Below are 25,480 nucleotides of genomic sequence, written 5' to 3'. Positions count from 1 at the left end.
GATGCTTCTCAAATTGTCTAAGGCTGTTAAGATTGAACAAACTACTTCTTGTTATTCTTTCATGTCTCTTAGCCCAAGGATCTATTTGCATCACGCATTCTGTTTATCACTTGTTCCTTTTAATTTATATCTTTTGTTCTTTCCCCTATAATAGCTATGCCATTGCTTGTTACCGGCCTTTTTCATCTTTCAATTAACTTATTTAAGTCCCAGATAAACTATTGTAATTGGATTTTCTAAATTAGCTAGAAATAAAGCAAGAAACACTAATGTAATTTCTCTAAAACAGAATTCTCTCTCTGTTTGTGTGTGTGTTCGTATGTGTATGTACGTGTATGTGTGTATGTATTTGTGTGTGTGTGTGTGTGTGTGTGTGTGTAAGAGATAGTCTAGACCCCTAAATCATAGGAAACTTATAAATGAAAAACTACCTTCTCGACAGACAATGCATCATGCTTGCAAAGAATAAGAAGCTAAAAAAATAGAATCTCTCTCATATCAGCTTTCTATCTTCCAGATTGGACCAGCTGGGAAATCAGACCTGCCTCCCATCGATGGACCCACAGATATGGACCGGGGTCCTATCTTGCCTGTCCCTCTGGGGATTCGCCCTGTTCTGAGCAAATACCGAGTAGAGGTAATATGAATTCTTTTGATAACTATTGTGAGTTTGTAGGTATCTCTTTAGCACAAAATCCATATAGCAGATCATACTATATAGGCACCCTCAATAAATTGGTGGTTCGCTTTAGAAAACTGTATTTATTTATTTATTAAATTTTTTATACTGCACATTTCCCCTATAAGGCGATTCTGAGTGTTTTGTGAACTGGCAGAGGTATCTTGCCGTTATCTTCAAAAGCAGAGTTGATTACTGGGCACAGATTTGCAATCTTCTGTATGTTTGTGTGTGTCTAGATTTTTGTATATATATTGTATGTCCCCACATCAAGCCACATGAAATAAAACAAAAAGAGAGCTTGGAAGATATAATTACATATATACAATCATGAACAAAAGCATCACGGACAACTTATGAATAGCAATTTAGCTGTGAATTAAATAAATAGCAGAGCAAGAATTTCAACAATTTAGAATACATTTTTTGAAACCTTTAACATTTCAGCCCTTGTTTTATAACTAAATTAAATGGAGGCTTTCCTTTCAATGCAAGCAGGAGTTTTAGAGCAACAGTGTTCATTACGATGAAACTGGGCCATTGTTTCTTAAGCTTCCTGGTAACATTTCTTACATTGTCTTCTTATATTTCTTAAACATGTATGTTAATTGGATTTGCATTGTTTGCATCCTTGGTTTCTTCCTCTTTTTGGTGTTTCCAGTTGTTTAACCATTATAGACTCCTCTTTTAATCTCTGATTCAACTTCCTCCTAGATTTTGTTCTGGGGATTGAGAGACCTGAAGCGAGTGAACTTGGCCCAGGTGGATAGACCTCGAGTGGACATTGAATGTGCTGGAAGAGGGGTCCAGTCATCTCTCATCCAGAACTATAAGAAAAATCCCAATTTCAGCACTTTGGTCAAATGGTTTGAAGTGGTGAGTTTTTCTCCCTTCTTAGAAGCAGCCTAAGGAAGAAGGGAATTGAAAGGACAGCCCTGATGGATCCCAACATAATCTAATCCAGCGTTCTGTAGGTATCATTTTAGATGCTCACAATGAGATGGCCTACTCCCACTGTTGCATTCTAACAACTGAAATCCATGGAAAGATAGAAATGTCATGTCCTGTCCATCTTCTTATCCTTTCCCAAGGCTTCCTTCCCACCATATACTGACCCCATTCTCCATAATATGAGCATAGTAAATGGCATGAAATGTTAGACTACGAGGAATATATGTGCTCTTGCAATCTTTCCTAAGGTTTTCCTATTGTGAAATGACATTGAAAAAGCATGACATTTGTGTAACCCTCACTCTCACTTCCTGGACAGTAGAAGAATATTTGTAATTCAAGGACATCACATATTTCTTTGGCTATAATACTAAAACAATGTAGGTGAAAAATCAGATTAGAAATTTGAGTACATTTCTCATAAGACGTTGGTGGCCTAACCATGCCCAAGGCAATAACAATGTTAAGGCTAACCAGATATCGGTCTGACCCATATCTATTTACCAAAGGCTGGTTATGTGGTCTTGGAAGCAAACAATGTTTTGATGAGTTGCAGATTTAGCTGTGTACAAAGCTCACACTGATCATCCAATAAACGTCTTTGGCACAGAATCTGATCCTCCTTGGCTGCAGCCTTACTTTTACATACCTGGCAAAGGTTCCTTAGAAATAAGTAGGTTGTACATTTACTTAAGACATGCATAGAGTTGTGCTGTTAATGCAGAATCTGATTATAATTTTACTGCCAAAAGTGGTATGCAAATATTTATACTTACAAATAGCCATTATATATAAAAGGAAGGATTCAGAAATGCATTTTATGTCTTGGAGCATTAATCTTACAGTAATAGCTTTCATACCCTTCAGCAATAAGTAGTTCCCCATCCCACCCCAAATTTAGATGTCATAATTAAATCTTAGATTTAATCTAAGTTAGTGTAGTCATATTCTAAATGTCGAATTCTTATGAAAATTTGGCAAACTTCATATCTGGCATAGATTCTATCATTCAGCACAGGGCAAAACACTTGATCAGCTAGTCAACAGCTCAACCAGGTTAGATATGTGTTAGCTATGACAAGTTGACCTCTCTTAATAGCTGTTTGAGTATCCCCAAAATTTCTGTTTGAAAGTATTTTAGCTCACTCTGGCAATGATTCTTCTACATAAAGAAGAGGAGAGCTGACTAATAAGAACCAGAAAACAATGAACTCTCCAAAGGTGTAGAGGAGCTATTGAAGTTTATTTTTCCCAGTACCTTAGCATTCAGGAACTGGGTTTGAAAATGAGAACAGTCTTTTAGAGTTTAAGCAATCCAAACTAAGAATTCAACATTCAAAATAACGTACTTAACCAAGGAAGCAAACTCTTCAGAAGTTGCAGTTCTCTTCTGCTTTCTCAACAATAGTCACAATAAAGACTGTTATGAAGCCTCTGAGGAAGATTTTCCAGTTTAAGGAACCAGCTCTCTTCTGTGCCTCAATAGCTTGTTGAATCAAGCCAGGCAGTGTAAAAGAGTGATGGAGTTTGTTTGTACAGTCCTGATAAGGTTAATTCAGCAGGCATTTTCTCTGGAGATTTCTATTTGTTAACCTCTGTATCTATCATCTTTCTAAATCTTCTTCTCTCACACCTACTCCTTTGTCAGAACAGCTGTAATGCTCCATAGCAGTGGTTCTTAACCTTTTTGAACGAATCGCCCCCTTGAGCCAATGAGGAAGTTGTCATCGCCCCCCTCCCCCAACATAACCTCTCAATCACAACATAGGAAATAATTCTTCAATTTATGCAAACAATTTTTTTGTTTTCTTTAAAATTGTCATCAGGACATATCGACGCAAATAATTTATTTCCAGTCTTTTTCCTATATCTCCCATATTCTGGCCAATGGCGTGCCACTGTATGGGTAGAGGCTGCTGCGCAACGCGCATGAGGATAAGCGATGCGTATTCACATATGTACGGCATTCTGTACTGAAGCTAGCTGGAGGAACATTTGAAAACACAATTCAATCCACTAATAGCGAGCGATCTGATGTTTTTGTACGACAGATATACAGCAATTCACTGTACGAAAAAGTCTCAAAAGTGTCCCCAAAACTTCTCGCTCCATCGCCCCCATATTGCCCCCTTTTTTTTCCTTCGCCCCCGCGTCACCCCTTTTCGTTCCATCGCCCCCCTGAAAAATGAAATTGCCCCCTGGGGGGCAATATCGCCCAGGTTAAGAACCACTGCTCCATAGCATTAAGAGTCTACAGGTAGTCATATTCTGCTGCTGTGATTTACCTCCCCAAAAGTCTTGTGTTTTCCCTTCACTATTCTCATTAGAAAGTCCAATTATGTTGTGAATTTGGAATATTCCAAATGTTATAACTAGTTACAAATACCATATATATCAGGAAAAAACTATGTGAAAACCTTAAGAGCTATTGTGAGTATTATCCAAGGTTAGCAGGCTAAAGTTCTCCAGATGTCTAGACAACTCACTGGTGTTGACCATGCTAGCTAAAACTAATGGTAGTTAAAATCCAAAGCTTATGGAGAGCATTCAGGATGCCCATTTTAGCGATATAGACAATATATTAAGCTTGATAAATCCATAGCCTTTATTTAAAAAGCAGTTTTGTTTCCTCTGTGCCTCTTTCTTAAATACCAGAACCTGATCAATATCCATGACTTGTATTTATTTTTCTTTTCAGGATCTGCCTGAAAACGAACTCCTGCATCCACCCCTCAATATTCGTGTAGTGGATTGCCGTGCCTTTGGGCGTTACACCCTTGTGGGGAGCCATGCTGTCAATTCTTTACGGAAGTTCATCTATAGACCTCCAGATAAGAAGTCTCAGCACTGGAGCACTGCAGGTAGGGAATGAAAGAGAATTCATGCTATGGGAATAGATGGCAGGAGAAGATCAACTTATGGACTGGTTGTCCTCATTGGCCAAGAGCATGACTTATTAATACATTCTAAGTATCCAGATGATACCAATAGAAGAGAATATTTGTAGCTCAGGGTTCAGTTGTGGAGTCCTTGGTGCTCTCTGAGCATAGTTGTTTTCTAGCAGATGTTTCCTTACCAAACTAGGTAACCTCATCAATACACTGCACTGGTGGTGATGATGTTACCTAGTTTGATAATGAAATGTCTGCAAGAAAACATTCAAGCTCAGAGAGCACCAAGGAATCCAGATGATAGTTTGCTGGCACAGAAGAAAATGAGAAATCTGAGGGTGAATGGCAAATTGCTCTTCATAGCAAGATGTTGAAGAGATTATGTTCAAATCTCACAATAGATAAGGTTTCTAGCTGAGTTCAGTCAACACCCTAAACTTAGTTGAAATAGCATTGAGCAAATTCAGAGTGTTAGGAGATATTGTCTTAAGCACATTATGTGAATTAGTCTCTAATAACAAAACATAATATAATTTATTTGTTCAGACATAGAAGATTATGGGAACATTTAATTATATTTTGTTATTTCAAGTTTTAAGTTTTAGTGTGTTAGGAGAGTCATTCTTATGTTAGCCTTAACAAACGAAGATGTTGCATATCTATGACTTTGCTTCTTCCACCTAATATGTGGCAGTAATGATAATGGCTATACTTAAATTATTCCAATATTTGGCCAAGTGATATACTCAGTGGAATTAGAAAATCAGCTATGTCATACAAAACGATTGTGGTGACAGATGAGCCCCTCACAGTGATCACATATATTCAATATTTTGCTTCTTACTATTGTGAGGGTTTTTTTTCTTTTAAACCCCAGATTCCTCCACAATTTCTTCTACATTTTTTCAACCAGATTTTCATTCTTCAATGTTATATACTTTATCTCATCTTCAGACAACTTCAATCTAAAATATTTCATTTATCTGTGCTCTCTCTCTTTCTCTTTCCTGTGTGTGCCTATTATGCACTCTTGTTTTTTCCCTATTTATTTATTTTCTGTCCAGCTAAACTTATGAACGCCTATGTGATTCTTGCAAATGGGGGGCCCTACTCTCACCCCACAGGTGAAATTGTGGTTAACATGGAGCCAGAGATTCCCATCAAGAAGATGGAGACCATGGTGAAGTTGGAAGCGGTAAGAAGGATCAAGGATGAGTTACAGAAGTCCTAAAGGGTTTTATGCATGGCACCCAAAAGATTGAATCTCTGATCAGTCTTTCATTCAAATAATGAAGTCTGGGTTTGCTCCTTTCCATCTGTCTTTTGTTTTTCTCCTTTGCTCCTATCCTTGTTGGAAAATTACTGTGTGTAATTTACAGCTCAGTTTACATTCAGCAAACTCCCAGAAACTATGGTTGGGTCTATCCATGTGTTGTGAGATTAAGGATTTTTTTATAATGTCTTCTGACTACTAGTTGATATTCATGGATACACTCTGCCTTCTGCCTATCTATTCTACATATTGTTGTTACAGTCCTTACACTGTATGTGGTAGATCAAGGGTCTCAAAACTTGTAGACTTCAATGCCCAGAATTCCTCAGCCATCCATGCTACAAGTCTTAAAGTGGCTAAGTTTGGAGACCCCTGTTGTAGATAACTTCTGTATTTTTCTTCTTGGGCTACTGAGTCTGGTCTTTTGGTTCATTTAAAATGATTTAGATGCTTTAGTTGATTTGTGTGCTATAGCGATTTGTGTGCTATGGTGATGCCTTCTGGGTATAATAATCTGTTGATAGTTTCTGAGATGGTTTTGATGTATGTAATGTTATCCTTTTTTTAGCTTTTAGTGGTTGTAATATAGTGGTTTGAGAGTCAAGCACTTTTTGATAAAATTGTGTGGATATCCAGTTTGTTGGAAGATGTTGTAAAGCTGGTTTGTTTTTTGTGTTTTTTTCTGGTGTTCTGGGTTACTGTGATGTCTTTGTACTTATCTGAATAATGTCTTACCTAACTCCTCTTGTGGAAAGCTGGACTGTAATTTTGGCAATGGAATATCTGGTTAGTGTGGATTGTTTTTCAATAGACTTGCATTTCTAATTTGCCATCACTTCCTCTGGAAGTGTAGTATATTGTTTTCTTCTTCCCTTGTGAATTTTATTCCTTTGAAGATGTTGATTTTTTCATGTGTCTTCTATAGTTGTTCCTTTTTATTATGAGGGCATTGTCTGCATACTGGATCCATTCTTTTAGTTGTATCTGTGGAAGTGCTACAGTTTCCAGATGCTGCATTATGAACTTTGCTATGAGTCCCAAGAGTGGTGATCTCATGAGTGTTCCTCTGATTTGTTGGTATATTAATTCATCAGTTGTGTTTTGATTGCTCACACTTTTGAGCAAGGGTACCTTTTTGAGGTGGAGAGCAGCTCTTGCCCTTATGAAGCCTTGGGGATTACAGAAATGGGCAAAGATTGTGCGTACAAATCACACCCTTTCTCTCACATTGATGCACACTATATACTTAGAATTCCTGGGAAATAATGCATGATTAAAGTCTGCCTCCCCCCAGTCCCCCCATATTTTTAATGGAAGAAAACAATGCTCTTGTGAAAAACTGTTGGGTAGCAGAGGTTTTAACCTACTCCTTTTCAAGCTCTCTGCTTCCTACCTGTGAGTGGTTAGTTCCCCCTATTAGAATATGCCGTGTCCATTTTCTACATTTGACAGTCTGCCCCCAAACTCNTCCAATGATGGTGTATCTGAGAAAGAAGCCAAAGTACCTCTCCTAATTTTAGAAATAGTGGTAAACTTAACTACCAGGCAAGCAATGGTCTTTTTTTTAATATCAAAGTGATATTTCTATACATGTACTTAACCACATCTCCTCATCTGCACTTCCCTCCATCCCTCATTTATTGGGAAGTGGGGGTTAATTAAAAAAAACACAGTTCAATCAGGGAACATTACAACACTCAAAACAACATGGAACAAAATGTTCAGACCAAATTTCAAAACACAAAGGTTTTTATTTAGAGCTTTGAACACTTGAACCCACTATTTTGAACTCAGAACTGTTACCAGATGTGCTCCAGAAACATGACACAAGAATTTCTCCAAATATACCGTATATCCACCAGGGACCAAACGGTGTGTTCTGATGGATTGAGGTCCAGTAATGACAGATAAAATGTTCCAATTCCACTTAAAATACTTTTAATAACAAAACCTATTTAAATTTAGTATGTAACATTTGGGATTGAGTGGTGGTGTTTTTGTTTTAATATGAATAACAAAAGCAAATATATAATTAATATTAATGGTCTTAGTAGGGAAAATTAGCAATCAGTTTCAAAATACTGAAGAGCATCACAGTGCAGACTAGTAAAACAAAACAAAAAGAGAGTGAATTAAGTTTTGGTGCATCTGAATGATTTTTGAAGTTATCAGCTGCTGATTGCTTTTATTCTGTCTGGGATTATTACCAGTGAGGAGTAGAGCCCATGTGAACAATATATACTTTTATATATATTGCAACAGGCAATTTCAGAGTCAAAGAAGGAGAGGGAGGGAGAAAGAGAAAGAAAGTCTTGGAAAGCTGCCAGAAAGAACCAACACAATTCTAGGCTGCATCAACACATCAACAGAAGGATAGTATCAAGACCATGTGAAGAGTTATTACTGCTTTATATTGCTTTCGTAAGACCACACTAGGAATACTACATCCAATTTTGGTTGCCATGATATAAACAAGATGTTGAGACTCTGGAAAGAGTGCAGAGAAGAGCAACAAAGATGATTAGGGGATAGGAGACTAAAACGTATAAGGAACAGTCACAGGAATTGGCTATATCTAGTTTAATGAAAAGAAGGACTAGGGGTGATATGATAGCAGTCCTCCAATATTTATGGGGCTGCCACAAAGAAGAGGGGGGTCAACCTATTCTCCAAAGTACCTGATGGCAAGACAAGAAGTAATGGATGGAAGCTTAACAAAGAGAGATCCAATTTGAAACTAAGGAGAAATTTCCTGACAGAACAATGGAACAGTTTGCCTCCACAAGTTGTAGATGCTCCATCATTGGAGGTTTTCAAGAGTCTGGACAACTATTTCTCTGAAATGGTATAGGATGTCCTAATTGAGCAGGGGGTTGGACTAGAAGATCTTCAAGGTCCCTTCCATCTCTGTTATTCTATAATTCTGTAAAAGCAGTGCTGGGAATTATAGTCTTGTTTACCTGGCAGCTGAAAATGAGGCAAAAGTGGGGCCTTAAAGCTTCCATGCTGCATAGAGTCTAGCCAAAGGAATGTAGGAAAAAACTTGGCTTGTTGCATTCAGTTAAAGGGCAGAATACAAATGGATAATCATGTTCTTGAGAATTGGGTTGAAAGTGTGGAAACTCTATTTCAGAGAAGAAATCTGGAAAGACAGGTAAAGCATTTTTGTTTTTGTACAATCCCATTAACCTATCTCAAGATTAATTGAAGAAAGGCGGACTAAGTCTGATCCACAAGACAGCATTTTAATTATAGTGGTCAATGAAACTTCCTGCACCACTCTTTCTGAAATAATTTAGATTGTTCTGAATGTGCCTTGAAGCATAGCAAATTCTTTTTAATTGATGGGAGCAAATGACTTCCTCTCTGAGTTTTTCTCTTTTTTGCTATTCAAGTCAGGGACTCGAAATCATTGGCTTTCTGAGCAAGTAGTAACTGATGTGCCAGCCATCAAGGGAATTTCCTAGCCAGGTGAAATCTACAGGCCTAAAGGCGTAATGGATGGCTGTGCATGGTACTTTGTTTGGAAGAGTCTACCTATCTAGGAAAAAAAACAGGACCATCAAGAGTGATTGAGTATCCTGATTTGGGAGTGCAAGTTGGATGAGCCTATTGTTTCAGCAGCCTCTTTGCAAGCATCCCCACAATATGTTCCCAGAATGATAAATGTATCTATCTGGCTCAAAAAGCTGGGCTTCTTCCCCTTCATTGATTTATGACACTTTGGCTTCTCCAAAGGCATTTTTTAAAATCATGGTGTTTGTGGGCAGGGATAATATTTAAAGAATGTTTATCACCCTTCAAAATGCCTGACCTTCCTGGTCACCTATCAGTAAAGAAGCTCATATTTTTTTAAACAAACATAGTGCATGAAATGGGGGGGGGACATTGACAAGCCAATTCTATTCTGGTATTTAGGGAGAGGTATGTATTCTGTTAGTCCTGACATATTTAATATGACATATAGATTATCTCCACATGCTTTCCTAGTTTATAATTTTCTTTACCAGAGGAACTTTTTTTTTTCCTTTTTCACTTCCATGAACATTAAATTCCATTGCAAGACTTTTGCAATACAGATCTTCCTATCCCCCAGAATGACCTTTGATTTCTATATTACCCCTTGGGAGCCTTCTCCAAAGTCATACTGGGAAAGAGTGCTTGCTTCGTGCTTTTCAAATCAAATATTTTGGCAAGTATTGAAACTGTACATACTTTCAAAATGAGTGTCTTCCTAACAGAATGTTTTTGAGTTTGGCATGTTTTACCCAATTGATGGTGAACAGCTGGATGACAAGAAAAATGGAGGGGTGGGAGAGGGGCAGGATACCTTTCCCCAAACCAGGTGCCCTGCACTCAGAATGCCAGAACTCAGAGAATTCCTAGTCACTGTAAGAAGAATTGCTATTGTTCCAAAACATCTGAAGGCATCAGATGGAGAAGACTATTCAAGGGACCTGAAGAGCAAGTGGTAAAGAGTTTCAGTGAATCTGTGGCTCAGTGTTTGTTTATACATGCTATAAAAGAATTGTTCATTGATGATCCTACATAAAGCATAAAAATAAAATCAATTTGTCATTAGCTATTCTGCATGTATGAATTAGAGATCTAGCAACAAATCTGGGCAGAACAGCACCCTAAGCTTCTTCATCCATCTGTAACATTCCTTCCATTGATTTGGGCTGTGTGTTACCTTCCTTTTTTGTTTGATATCAGGTATGTGCTTGGGCTTCCCCAGTGGCTCAAAGATGCTGTACCCCATGTTCAAGTACGTGCACTACAGACAGCAATAACTCTCCTTCATTTTATTAACTCTCCCTTGTTTTTCTCCATTCCACATTCCTTTCTCTGGTGACAGAATTCTGATGCTGTTGTGAAGGTGGACGTGGTAAGTGACAGTAGTGCTTATATGTGTCTTACTAAAACATCTTCTCTGGCATCTGGAAACAATTTATAGTAACACGATCTTCTTACATTCAGGGAATAAGCTGAAATTGCTCCCTTCTTGGACGGCCTATGTATAATAAGAATAGACCAGTAAATATTTGAGACTGATAGATATCCATTGTTCTTCCTGAAAGTTTGAGGAAAGTTTTTCCCAAGGTCCTTTGCTATTACACACACACAAATACACACACACACATACAAACACACTAACACAGACATACTTGGAATTCCCAGCTTATAACATAAATTGCAGTTTTAGTGTAAGGAAGAAATGTTGGGGAGATATAGATACATATGGATACAAACAAAAACATAAAAATGATTTTGGGCCATGGTAACAGGTACTTCAATAAATCAGTTAGAAAATAAACTAATTTATTGCAGTATCTGCCGCCATGGCCCAAATTCATTTTTATATGTATGTTTGTATCTGTATGTATACTACTGTATATACCGGTATGTGTTTACTTATATGTATACATATATGTATGTGTATGTGTATGCATGTGTATAATTTTTATTAAATAATATTTTTGCAAAATTACATGATATAAACATGAACAAGTTGAAAAGAAAGAAAAAGATAAAACTAAAAATGATGAAAACAATAGAAATTGAGAAAGAAAGAAAAAGAAATACTTAAGAAGCAACTTTCAATCTTCTTTACAGACATACTTAATGCCATTTTTCCTCTTCAAAATTACATAATATAGTTCCCTTCTCTTCATATACAGCCCTTTTCAGTCAGTACATTCTCCATTTATCCATTTTCTGAAAAAGTCCATCCGTTGCCCAAATTTATTGACTGAGTCACACAACATACTAACCTAGATAATCAATTAACCAATTTTCTAGATTTGCAGGATACACTGATCCATTCAAAAACTGAATTAGTTCTTAGAATATTCTAGCACCCCAAAGCCAGAGGGGCTATAATTTCTGTTTGGAGAAGCTACAGGACTTCCATAAAATATATGTGTTGGGTGAATTACAGCTACAGTATAATCCTCCTATTTTACAAAAAGAAATTTAAGTACACACAAAATACTGCACCAAGAATGCTACCTGTGACCCACAGGCCAAGGTAGCTCAGCTATTCTATAGAGCACTGTTTCTCAACTCAGCCATTTAATATGTATGGACTTCAAGTCCCAGAATTGCTCAAGAAGTGTTGAGAAACATGGGTCTAGATGTACAGAAATTAAACTGTCTGGATTTTTCTGCATTGATTGAATGTGTCTCTCTAGAATCTTTGGCAGAAATTTATTTTCCATTTCATAACTATCTCTCACTTCTTTTCCACTCTCCTACAGACAGAAGAAGAGAAGGAGAAAAAGAAGAAGAAGAAGAAAGGAAATGCAGAAGAAGCTGAGGATGAGGAGCCTGATGAGAGCATGCTGGACTGGTGGTCCAAGTATTTTGCTTCCATTGAAACTATGAAGGTGGGCAACTCACTGGCAAGCAGTATGGATATTCCGAAGGTTCTCATTTAGTTTATGTCCTGCAGGCCCTGGACTCTTTTAGATGTCAGAGAAAGAGGAAGATCTCAGAAGTATATAGTAATTCATCTGGCAATATTATCCTACTTAGATGAAAGATTATGTGAGATCCATGTGAGATTTCATTCTTCATGAACAAAATATGCCCATTAATCCAACTCTGTATTCCTGACTATGAGATATACTTGACCTTTCCAAATTCATTTATTTTTAAGGCATTGTTAAAAACAATCCTAAAGCAGTCTTTTTTTTGTAGATTGGATGTGGTTGTGGTATTTGTGGTATTCTTACCATAGGGGGGGGGGAAATCACTCTATTATGTCCCTCCCATTCAGACTTCATAGTCTACATTCCAAAGAACTATCTAAATCTTTACAGTACTAATCACCCATATTATACGGATAAACTCAACTCTATTCCTGTAATTCCATTGTGTTACATTGTATTCCACTGTAAGGGGAAATCAACTCAAGAAGCTTGGGGAACTCTGAAAAATGGAATTATAAAAGCCCCGTCCAGTTCAATACTGCTAAAAAAGAAAACCAAGAAAAAAACAACATGGTTGCACAAAAAACTCTCAGACCAACTGAGAGGGAAAAAAGGATAGGTTAATAAAAATGGAAAGAGGGACACATATCTAAATCAGATCGTCAATAAATAGCCCAAACCTGCAAAGATGAAGCTAGGAAGGCTAAGGCTTTGAAGAAAGTAAGGCTTGCAACAAATTTCAAAAACAATTTAAAAAAGTTTCTTTCAACACATAAAAAACAAGAAAATAGTCAAAGAAACAGTCAGTCCACTAATGGGAGAAGATTTCAAAGAAGTAACGGGCAGTAGAGAGAAAGTATTATTTATTGTCTTGAGTTAAAGTATAAAAACAGGAAGTATTGCATTTGAATTCACCTTTCTCTGTATTTCTGTTGTTTGATAAATGATTACTGTCCATGTGTTGGAAGAGAAATTGTGCTATATTTAACCATTCCATTGGCTAACCTTCATTTTTCTAGCTACTTCAGCAGCAAGAGGCAGCTGCAGCAGAAGCTGAAGAGAAAGAAGAGATGGACACAACTGAGGGTAAATATTTGAAAAGTAGGAGGAGAAAGAAACAGGAGAGGAGACCTTGTGGTTCTTCCTTTACAAAGAAAACTCTCTCCAACAATAAGCAGGCAAAACATTTTTTTTCACTGGAGCTCTTTAATAAGGAAGCATTTCCCTTGTTGATTGATTGTCTGCTTACAGAACAATTAAAGACCAATACATAGTCATATTTAGCAAATCCCTATATTGGGAATGGCATATGGTGCTAAAGTGAAGGACACAAGAATTGTACTGAAGGACAATATCCTTATGAGGATATACAAAGAGTATATTGATGCTCATGGGAGTTTATAAAACAACACTGCTTAAATTAGTAGAAAATATATGGGGGGAGGGAAGGATACTTTTTCATAACAGTCATACTGTTTTCATAATAGCCATTTGCCATTCTAAATCGCCTCTTAATCTGTTGTTGTGGCCAAAACCTGGCTCTCCTAAAATAACCAGATCACTTTAAAGACAGAACATATTTTTACATACATGCATGCATGCAAGTAATAATACAGCATATATTGGACCCCCATCAAAGCTTTGATACTTTGCTGAGTGGCTATGAGCAAAAGCAGAACCAGACCTTATATATCTTCGACCCACTGTATTTCAGGGCAAAGAAAGGCAAAGGCAAAACAAAGGGGGGGGGGGAAGGCAGAGATGGTAGAAATGACAGCATGATATAGGAATACTTTAGTTAAGCCCATCCATGTGACTTCATTGCTTATCCCTTCCTACTAGGCCAGCATGCTTTGAGGTATGGTCAGTGAACAGAAGCAGTCTACAGGTAGTCTTCGACTTAATAATAATAATAGTAATAGTAATAGTAATAGTAATAGTAATAGTAATAGTAATAGTAAAGTTGGAAGGAACCTTGAAGGTCATCTAGTCCAACCCCCTGCTCAGGCAGGAAACCCTATACCATTTCGGACAAATGGCCGTCCAATCTCTTCTTAAAAACTTCCAGTGTTGGAGCATTCACCACTTCTGGAGGCAGGTTGTTCCACTGGTTAATTGTTCTCACTGTCAGGAAGTTTCTCCTTAGTTCTAGGTTGCTTCTCTCCTTGATTAGTTTCCACCCATTGCTTCTTGTCCTGTCTTCACTTACAACCACAATTGAGCCCAAAATTTATGTTGCTAAGTGAGACATTTGTTAAGTGACTTTTCCTGTCACATCTGCTAAGTGAATCACTGCAGCTGCTAAACTAATGATATGGTTGTTAAGTGAATCTGGCTTCCCCCATGACTTTGCTCATGGGGATGCTGCAACGGTCCTAAGTGTGAAAAATGGTCGTAACTCCCTTTTTCCAGTGCCTCTGTAACTTCGAATGGTCACTAAATGAACTGCTGTAAGTCAAGGACCACCTGTAGTTTACCAGGCCACAGGTTTCTGATGATTCTTCCCCCTGTTGCCACTTGGGCTCAGTTCAGCATGCTGAGAATGTGTTTGTTTTTTTTTAACAAGGGAACTTCAAGCAGTTCATATTTCTGGGGGATGAAGAGAGTAGTAGCAGCTCACAGGTTTGGTAGTGAATGCAGTTTATATGTGTAGATGTGGGAGGGGGGTATATTTAGCATCACACTGTTTTTAGTATCTGCATTTTAGAAACTGTAGGACTAGCTGAAAATGAAGTTTATCAGTTTAGTTTTCAGACAGGCTCCTCTGTTGTCATTGTTACAGAGTGTCATAGGGTAATTGTGTAGATTGTAAACAGAGCAATAGCTGACAATAATAATAATAATAATAATAATAACAACAACAACAACAACAACAACAACAACAACAACAATAATAATAATAATAATAATAATAATAATAATAGTAGTAAAGTTGGAAGGGACCTTGGAGGTCATCGAGTCCAACCCCCTGCTCAGGCAGGAAACCCTATACCATTTCATACAAATGGCTGTCCAGTCTCTTCTTAAAAATTTCCAGTGTTGGAGCATTCACCGCTTCTGGAAGCAGGTTGTTCCACTGGTTAATTGTTCTAGCTGTCAGGAAGTTTCTCCTTAGTTCTAGGTTGCTTCTCTCCTTGATTAGTTTCCACCCATTGCTTCTTGTCCTGCCTTCAGGTGCTTTGGATGGCAACTTCTTGTTATTCTTACCGAAAAGGGGTGTCAGCCATAGTAGTTTTTCTCTTGATTTGGTTCTGATTCTGTAAACACATTCACTTCATTTATGATATTTGTCAGTTTAGGTAATGAAATATCTGTCCAATAAAAAACCACAGGGCCCCAAGAATACGTTGAATATTGATAACCAGCACAGGTGCTTGCTTGCATGATCATTTCAGGACTCGAAGCTAGATCAGTATTACAAACTTTAATTTTTACTAGCTTTCTGTCACTTTTCATGTATAATAAATAATAATAATAATAATAATAATAATAATAATAATAATAATAATAATAATAATAATAATAATAATAATAATAATAATAATAATAATAATAATAATAATAATAGTAAAGTTGGAAGGGACCTTGGAGGTCATCTAGTCCAACCCCTTGCTCAGGCAGGAAACCCTATACCATTTCAGACAAATGGCTGTCCAGTCTCTTCTTAAAAACTTCCAGTGTTGGAGCATTCACCGCTTCTGGAGGCAGGTTGTTCCACTGGTTAATTGTCAGGAAGTTTCTCCTTAGTTCTAGGTTGCTTCTCTCCTTGATTAGTTTCCACCCGTTGCTTCTTGTCCTGCCTTCAGGCACTTTGGATGTCAACTCCTTGTTATTCCTACCGAAAATGGTTGTCCAGTATGCCATGGCCTGATTTTTTTTATTTTTTTTTATCTCATGCCTTCCCTACCACAAACTTCTTATTCTTGCCATCCATATCTGCTGCTCTTCTCTGGGAGCTCAGAAATGAGACTTGATGACTCTCCTCTGAAAGGCTCAAAAGCCCAAGGAAAGACCAAAGTCAAATTATCCAAAGAGGACAAAAAGAAAAAACAGCAGCAGCAGCAGCAGCAGCAGCCAGATGCCTTTGAAAAGAAGAACAAGCAGAAGATTGATGAGACGAAGGTGAGCGATTCCCAACCCTAATTTGATGAAAAACATTTTATCCAGTCATGGTTGTAATGTTTTAGCTTTGCATTTTTAGTCCTTTTTTTCCCCCAGTTCAAGTCCCTTTGAAATGAAGGGAAGCTCAACAAGAATCCAAATCCATCATACAGACTTCAGTTTATGTGTTTTGGGAGAGGCCACTTTCCCAAATGAAATCAGGCATCTATTACTGCTAATCAGAATAATTAACAATCAGCAGGCAAACCTCCCATTAGTCTAGGTTTGCTGAAATGTAGTAGTGCATGCACAATGGATAGGCACCTCTTATCATGGACTTCATCAGTAGTCCTTTTATAACCCCTTTGCTCTATAAAGAGCATGCCTGGTGATGCTGCGTCATCACCAAAGGGAGCAAGGCCAAAATTTATGCCATGAGGTTTGCAGAATGTCATTAAGTACAAAGAGGAGTGCTTTAAGATGCCCATAATATTCCACTTGTAGGGCTGGCCAACCCTAATGTGTGCTCAAGGATTGAAAATCTTACCTCTTTCCATCTCCAGATAATTGAGAAAGAGGGGTTCTTGGTACTCTCTGAGCTTGGTTGATGTTCCATTATCCAAAATTGATAACATCAACAGTGCTAGTGACATACATGACTAGTCACTAGCACTGATGATGTTACCAATTTTGAACCCCTAATTTCAACCCTGCGCTACAAATACTCTCCTTTATTAGTTGAGAAAGATCCTCTTCTGAAATCTTGGGGACTTGCTATGAATCAGTTCAGAGAGCACTGAGCTAATTGACTCAGGAGAAGGCATTTCCCACAAACTTCATTCATTCATCACTCAGTAATAGAACATTGGGAACCTTTGAATCACTCATTGCAGCTTATCTATATTTCTGCCTACATTTTGGAATTCCAGATTACATGGCCATATTCTTAAAATGGAAACAGTACCTAACTTGGTGTCATTAGAATGTACCGCACTCCAAAATACCATCAAAAGCATTTACAAGGATAAAAATATCATCAAACAACAGAAGCTAATTCTTGTCCTAAAACTGCAAAATAAAGGAAAAGCCTATTTTGTAATATTTCCTTAGGGTACTTAGTTTTGACAGGCTAGGAGACAACATATTTTTTTTCTTTAAATGTCTTCTTGGAACAGAACATTTTTTAGAGAGCTAAAATTGCCATTAGGCAGAGAGAGGAGTCTTCTAGTAAATCTACCATTCCACATCAGAAATTCTGAAGAAAAGGAATGTCAACCTAACCCCCTCACCTATCTCAGTTCTGGGGAGAGTTCAATCATATACAAAACTGGTTACAGTTCCTTTTGTTCATTCATTTCTTCAATGCCTTTCAGCCATCTTTCCCCCAATATTTTGATAGATCATGCTGGTTGAAGATAACAACAATTATATTCAATACACCTAAAGGCTACCACAATGAATGTAGCTGCTATAGATTGTCAGTATACCTCTACTGCATTGATTAAATAAGTTGACCTTATTTTAAAAGCTTTTCACATTCTTTGCTTCATTATTCTTTTGATATGATATTTTATTTACGAGGAAGTGTGCTTCTGCAAAATAAAATACACATGCACACACATACAATATCACAGTGGAATTCTCTACTGTGTAACTGCTGTTCATCAGTGATGAGAATGAGAGAAAGGAAGATACAAATGAAATGAAATAAAACTTGTGGCAACAATTATATTTTGCAATATCATAAATGATGATAAAAATATGACTTTCAGAGGGGTGAGAAAACTGGAAAAGAAATAGGGAAAAGAGATGTCATCTATTTGGGTGGTTCCATTCTTGCATATTATTGTATGTTAAGAGATGTTCTCCATATTTTTTTTTTATAAAAAAGGATCAAGGACTACATTTTGAAGCTGGTGGTAGGAATGGCTGTGCACCATGCGTCAGCAAAATATCTTGATTCTGATCAATAAGTACTACTGTTCCTGAATAAGTCTATAATATATGATTGTAATAGTCAGAGGCCCAAATTATGTTATTTTCTCCATCCTATCGAGGTATATCCCAAAGAACTGGAGACAGAATTTGATAATTTTGAGGACTGGCTGCATACTTTCAACCTCCTTCGTGGGAAGATTGGAGATGATGATGACAATTCTGCAGATGAGGATCGCATTGTGGGAAGATTCAAGGTGAGTGTGAAATTCCACTGACTCATTTCCAATTTTATTAATCCTGGTGGACTACTGGCAAACCAGAAAGGCAAAGAAAGGATCTGATTTCACTCCTCTTTTGACTTGAACAGAGAATTTGTTCAGTTAAACAGGTCTTGTTTTAAGATAAAGGGGCTTTAGCAAGATTAATGGAATGAATGAAAAGATGGATAGATAAATTAGGAATTTTAATCCAAATTAAAGAAGAGTACAGGTCTTTGAAATGTTATTTCTTCTCCAATATATACACAGTGCATCTCGCATTTGCTTTAGGGGGAGGAAAGAGTGATTTCTCTTTTCTACACGAGGGGAAAAAGGCCAGTGAAAGTATTGTTTGGAATTGCTCTAACCATTTGCAGCACCCCCATCAGTCAAACTTGCATAATTTGCAGATTGTAAGAACAAAATATGCAATATGTGATCATTGTCATGACGCCAGTTCAGCACTAAGGAATAATTTTTTTCACTGACTTTGCTGAGTAGGTAAATATTTTGTCACCATTCCAACAGCTGAAAAAATAATGCCTCCTTAAATACAGCTCTCTTGTGGAAATCATAAGTTTTTGTAAGTTACTTATTTATTACATTTTATCTTTTTTATTTTAAAATATTCCCGAGTGTGGTATAATTCCATTAGAGCCACAAAAAAATTGATTGCACTATATTGTTTAAACTTCAAAGTGTCACAAAACACTGGTACTGTTGTGTTACAGGCCTGGACACAGAAGATGGAAAAAGAGACCTTAGTAGATGCTTCCTTCTTGCTTTCTTTGCCAAAATCTAGATGGACTTTTAATTGGGCTAAAATTATATCTTCTCATTCCCAGGGGTCCCTGTGTGTTTATAAAGTGCCTCTTCCTGATGATATCACCAAGGAGGCTGGATATGACCCTACTTTTGGCATGTTCCAAGGAATTCCAAGCAATGATCCCATCAATGTGTTGGTCCGGGTCTACATTGTGAGGGTGAGAACAAGTGAGAACAGCTTTCAAGGCCATTTTGTTCTTATATCCATTCCAGATCTGAGCACTGAACTTTTCCTCCTCTGAAATTTTAGATTTCCCTGTTTTATTTAGAAAGTCTAAGCCTTTGTTTGCTTTTTGCTATTGAGTACTGACTCCCCAAATTTTAGGAAAAATGATTTGTTGCTATGCCTTCCCCTGAATAATTAGGAACAGATTTTATAAGCTTAGGGTGGGGGTGGGGGTGGGGGGTAGGGAGAAGAAGAAAATTAAGAAGAAGGGCCCCAGGAATCTCTGAAATATTGCAGTGCTATTCACCTGAGGGTTTATTTATTTATTTATTTAATTAATTAATTAATTTATATCCCGCCCTTCTCCTTGCGGACTCAGGGCGGCTAACAACCAGATAAAACACTAATCCCCAAAAACTACAGTTAAAAACATAAGTAAAAACAAATATTGGTAATTTGGTCAAGTTAATTTAAAAATTGCTTTAAAACCCCCATTAAAATTTTCCCCTAGGCCAGTCCTGCAAGTTGGAATAACCATGTCTTAAGGGCGCGGCGGAAGGAAGGGAGATCAGGGATCACCCTGATCTCTGGGGGTAGCTCATTCCAGAGGGTGGGAGCTCCCACAGAGAAGGCCCTCCCCCTTGGGGTCGCCAGCCGGCACTGTCTGGCCGACGGCACCCCAAGGAGACCCACCCTGTGGGAGCGTACAGGCCGATGGGAGGTAATCTGCGGCAGATTATGCTATTTTGCTGGCGCCTATAGACTTGTTTGCTCTCTCAGTAGGGTTCATGTGCTAGCTGGTTATTGGGCCAGCTAAAGAGAGGAATGTTCTGATTGGCTGCAAAATTTTGAAGTTTCAATTCTAGAGCAGATGTGCCGTAAAGTTTAATAGGTTTGCCTGCTAAGGATTTTCCTTTCCTAGTGCTCACTTTTTCTAGGCTTCTATCTCCTACCTTCTGTACTTCTTGAGAAGTCCAAAGCACTCCATCTAACTGGCCAGCCAAAGAGGTAGAAGGGCTCCTTGGGTCCCTATTAGAATTGCTTTGTCAACTTAACACTTGATTTAATTTATAGATCACCCAAAAAACAAACTGATGTGCATTCAATGAAAATGTATTATTAAAGCAGTAACATGAAAATCAGGAGCAGCAATTATCATGAGTAATGAAAGCATAAAATCACAATAAAAAAAATAGCAGTAAAACAATTAAGTTTTGAAAACACTAAATTTAACATGTTTGAGAGACTTAAAAAGGTCTTTTTGTAACACTAAAAGTATTATGTGAAACTTTCTGGGAAAAGTTCCTTTAGAGCAGGGTTCCCCAAAGTTTTCAGCTCACTGAATCCCCTTATGAAGTTTCAGATTGTTCATCAATCCACAAATTTTTATTGCATGAATTAGATAAATACTTCTTTAATTAATACTACAAACAATAATAACAACAACAATAGAATGGGTAGTCCCATCGACAATTGAGGTGTGATATTGACCCCTTTGATGAGCCCTGCCTTAGAGGAAGTACCACCACTTTAAAGTCTTTTTCTCTTGATTGTTGGTTGACTTTCATTTCAGGCTACTGATTTGCATCCTGCTGACATCAATGGCAAAGCTGATCCTTATGTTGCCATCAAACTGGGAAAGACAGATATCAAAGACAAGGAGAATTACATCTCTAAACAGCTGAACCCAGTCTTTGGAAAGTAAGAGATGCCCCTGGTGAATCAGAATGAGTGTTAAATACTACAGGATTACATGGAAGCCAGTTAAGGCATTTAGATATTATTTGTGTACTTAAAAAAATAAGTTACTAGATGTTACTATGAAAAATAGGAGCACATATGCAATGGCATGGGCTTAATGAACTAACTTTAGTGCAGCCCTGAATCCTCCAAGTCTTTGTTTTCATTTATAGTTCTACATTTTCTTGCTCATTTTAGCCATCAACATACCTCAGGAACAAAGTTTCTTCGAAACGGTCAAAGGATGTCTTTTAGATTTCTCCATAATACTCTCCATTTCATGGAAAGGTTTATCCCATTTGTTGCTGTTCCTGTTTCCTCCCACATAGATCCTTTGACATTGAGGCTACTTTCCCCATGGAATCCATGTTGACAGTGGCTATTTATGATTGGGACTTGGTGGGCTCGGATGATCTGATTGGTGAGACAAAGATAGATCTGGAGAACCGGTACTACAGCAAGCATAGAGCAACATGTGGCATTTCTTGGACCTATGCTCTGTAAGAATTTTTAACTTTCTCATTATTTTAAAATGTTGAAATAATGCTCTAATGATTGTCCCAAAAGCCGGCCCTTTCTCACCCAAATTATGGGTCTACTTTTTAATAAGAAAGTACCAGGATAAAAACTCACCCCCAAACCTATCTCTTCAATCTTTGGAAAGATATACAGTAAATCACATCCATGATTTCCAAACCTGCCCATGTCTTAGGAAGTCTTGTAGATAAGACTGGCATATGTGTTTGAATATTTTAAGAAACAAACATATAACATTTTTAGGAATAAAGGAAGTTTTTTCCACCAAGTCATGCTCTTAGATTATTCTAACACTGACTGCTCATGATAGATAGAGGGAACAGAGCTTAATGCAAAATGTAATAGGATTTTGGCATAGATGCCCTAATTCAACAGATGTAGCACTTCCTTTGTATGTTGGATCCATTAACTGTATCTCCTCTATCAGTCATGTGTGGTCAGCTGACGTAAGTAGTGTTCAGATGCAAGTAAGAACAGTGTTTCCGATCTAGATATAGCCCACCTGTTTAAGATGATCTCATTTGTATATCAAGAAATACATTCCAGGGTCATAAATCATTCTTCCACTTACCAATGCAATATACTAAAACAGCATCCTGATTTTAAAAGAGCATCTGTTAAAAGTGGGACTACACATTTGTGAAGTTACAGGCCTGAGGACTTGATCTGAAAATCTTACATTTCTCTCCATAGCCATGGATACAATATGTGGCGAGACCCTCAAAAGCCTACCCAAATCCTATCCAAGCTTTGTAAAGAAGGTAAAGCTGATGGTCCCCACTATGGCCCTGGAGGCAGGGTAAAGGTGACCAATCGAGTCTTCACTGGCCCCATTGAAGTAGAGGATGAAAATGGTAAATCTTGAAAATCAAAGCACTTTAATGATGTATTGGTTTATTAAGCATAACCCTGTATTATTTTATAACCAAATTTGTTATTACATTGTAAAAATATTGACTTTAGAAATTGACATAGAATTCAGAATCCTGAGAATCAATGTTTTATCTTCCAAAAATCAAAGTCCTCACTCTCATGGCTGTAAAATGTCCACGATTATTAAAGAAATGTTAAAATTGAGATTGAGAATGAGCGGTGATTTGAGTTGTGAAGATAACTTTCTGTTCCTCACTTTACCTTCTTTCTCCTCTGGTAATAAATAAATAAATAAATAAATAAAATTAAGTTATTCAAAACAAGCAAAATTATACTGATTTACTTAATTTTCAGAAAATGCATGTGAAAACATTCCATTAATCTTAACACAAAATTTGGCTTACTTTGATTTTACTTGAACCCCATTATTCAAACACCGTTCTGTAATATAATCCTTTACTGTGGTATATTTAATTGTATTTGGCTCTCATGGAGCAGTTGGTACCTTAGCCAGAGTCTATTTGGATAAGGCATGCAATAAATAGATAACCAACCAACCTTGTTGCATTCTTTCGTTGCCACCATTGCTGTGTTCTCTATGCTTGCAGGTCAGAAAAAGCAGACAGATGAACATCTGGCACTAACTGTGTTGCACCACTGGGAGGAAATTCCCCGTGTGGGCTGCAAATTAGTGCCTGAGCATGTGGAAACAAGGCCATTGCTGAACCCGGACAAGCCAGGCATTGAGCAGGTACTTAGCAATATTGTTGTCTGCACATAAACTGTTCTGTTGGCCTGGCACATCAATTTATCTACATTCTGCTACAACTTCTGTTTGTGTCTTATACTCTTTCTTATAAAGTCTAAATATAACATTACACTAAAGAAGACACTTTCTGCATAAACTTATGGCATTTCTTAACACACGTGAGTCTGATCAGATCACTGTTGACACAGTCATAAGATGTTGTGATACTCATCATTTAAAAGGAGTTTCTAAAAAGCTTTGGAAAGAGTTTACCATTATAATTTTTTTCTGAGTAGAGGTCCACACTGGTTGTACCCCTTTCTTTTTTTCATTTGTAAATGAAATTTATTGAGTCAATATTAGGAACTGACCCATTAAAACTGTCTCCTTTTATGGGCTTTAGGGCTGGTCACAACATAAGACTTGTAGGCTTGAACTTGGGAGGAGGTGTACAGTCCTTTTATATTTAAATGGGAGCAGTTCTTCATCCTGCATAACTAACACATTAGAGAAGCTTCACATAAAGCTTGGATAGGAGTTGAAGTTACTCATTTCAGAGCTATCTCAAAGTGCACTACTACCAAATTTTGGATGGCACATTTCTTAATAGCTTTTTCCTTAGAGGTGCAAAGGACATCATTCTATAGGCTGGAAATGTCCTTGATCCTTCTTGGCACAGCTACTATTCCTTCTTGTTCTTTTCATTTTGATGCTGGGAAGGTGAAAGAGCTTAGTATCCCTTTAGAAAAACAGTTTTCCTAGTGCTAATCAGTTGGGCAGAAGGAGAGTCCACTGTCTAGCTCATTGGTAGACTAATATTGCAACTGTTCAGTGGCAAAAAGGTGGGAATTAGGAGTGTGAACTTGGTTACTGGTAATAAGTTTCTCTGAAACTACACATGTGTCCAGGAGCCACCAGTTGATTGACTAGACTGATAGAATATGAGTGATTGCTTATTACTGCCTCTAAGTTCTGAAGCAATGTATCTCTGAATGCTAATTGCTGGACTGAGAAAGCAATAAAGAAGGGATGTTCCCTTTGAATTCAGCTTATGTACTTCAAAGAAGTGTCCCATTGTTCATAATTCAAAATGAATCACCTGGCTAATCTCATGTTTATAAAATATTGGGATGAACAGGAGTCTACAATAGATAAGATAAACAAAGAAGCAGTGGAGCCTGGAAATGGAATCCAGTGGTAAGAAGCTAAACTTGGGGGCATCAGGAACCAATAACTGGGTCTTTCCAATATTGCAGGGACGGCTGGAGTTATGGGTGGACATGTTCCCGATGGACATGCCGGCACCAGGCCCTGCCATTGACATCTCACCAAGGAAACCAAAGAAGTAATGCCTTGCCCTAGTTTGGGTGAGGGGGGTGGGATTCTACTTGGAAAGTCCTAAGTCTGATGGGGTCAGTGCATGCTGGAAAAACAAGAAATCTTCCAGGTGCAACTGAGGAGAGGGAGAGGGAGAGAGGGAGAGAGGGAGAGGGAGAGGGAGAGGGGGAGGGGGAGGGAGAGGGAGAGAGAGAGAGAGAGAGAGAGAGAGAGAGAGAGAGAGAGAGAGAGAGAGAGAGAGAGAGAGAGAGAGAGAGAGAGAGAGAGAGAGAGAGAAGATAAAGTTGTAATTGAAAATCAATGTTTTTATATATAATTGGATGGATGGTGAAAAACATGTTTATAGCATTTTTAAAAACTGATTCTGTAGGAAAAGATGCATTTGGTTTAAAGAATTACCACATATGCAATATGAATCCCTGCCTATAACTTAAAGCACTGCTTTGAGTTCAGATGTGAGGTTTTGCAAATCCTTGGAGATGACTTTTCTGATGGAACAAGACAGATTAATTGTCATGCTTCACATGTATAAATTCAGCCTTTTCTTCTATCCATTAAAGTGGCTCCAAACTTTGTTCAAGCTTGCTCATGAGCCAGAAAAAAAAGTTAATGCTTTAATGAATCCTTTATTAAAGTTAAGGCAACTCTTAAGTAGCTGTATTTTTTTCAGGAAAGCTAAACATGGTCATTGATTCATGAATTGCATTTGATTCATGAATTGCAAATGAA

At 37.6% G+C, this 25,480-nt stretch overlaps 1 protein-coding gene across 1 annotated transcript in view; it reads left to right on the top strand.

The window, feature by feature from the left end:
• OTOF (otoferlin) overlaps positions 1-25,480 on the top strand; it is a 145,090-nt gene that overhangs the window by 111,488 nt on the left and 8,122 nt on the right. Inside the window, exons 27-42 of the mRNA XM_015817746.1 lie at positions 518-637; positions 1,394-1,555; positions 4,329-4,491; positions 5,586-5,716; positions 10,653-10,682; positions 12,055-12,183; positions 13,122-13,124; positions 13,248-13,329; positions 16,229-16,350; positions 18,387-18,521; positions 19,370-19,507; positions 21,089-21,216; positions 21,585-21,755; positions 22,486-22,646; positions 23,274-23,416; positions 24,670-24,758. Coding sequence (XP_015673232.1) covers positions 518-637; positions 1,394-1,555; positions 4,329-4,491; positions 5,586-5,716; positions 10,653-10,682; positions 12,055-12,183; positions 13,122-13,124; positions 13,248-13,329; positions 16,229-16,350; positions 18,387-18,521; positions 19,370-19,507; positions 21,089-21,216; positions 21,585-21,755; positions 22,486-22,646; positions 23,274-23,416; positions 24,670-24,758 — 1,907 coding nt within the window. The remainder of the gene's footprint in view (positions 1-517; positions 638-1,393; positions 1,556-4,328; positions 4,492-5,585; positions 5,717-10,652; positions 10,683-12,054; positions 12,184-13,121; positions 13,125-13,247; positions 13,330-16,228; positions 16,351-18,386; positions 18,522-19,369; positions 19,508-21,088; positions 21,217-21,584; positions 21,756-22,485; positions 22,647-23,273; positions 23,417-24,669; positions 24,759-25,480) is intronic.

This window comes from Protobothrops mucrosquamatus, unplaced genomic scaffold, assembly GCF_001527695.2.
Source record: "Protobothrops mucrosquamatus isolate PMUCROS unplaced genomic scaffold, P.Mucros_1.0 scaffold633, whole genome shotgun sequence".
NCBI lineage: Eukaryota > Metazoa > Chordata > Lepidosauria > Squamata > Viperidae > Protobothrops > Protobothrops mucrosquamatus.
Note: the sequence above shows the minus strand (reverse complement) of the source record. Positions and strands in the feature narration are given on the sequence as shown.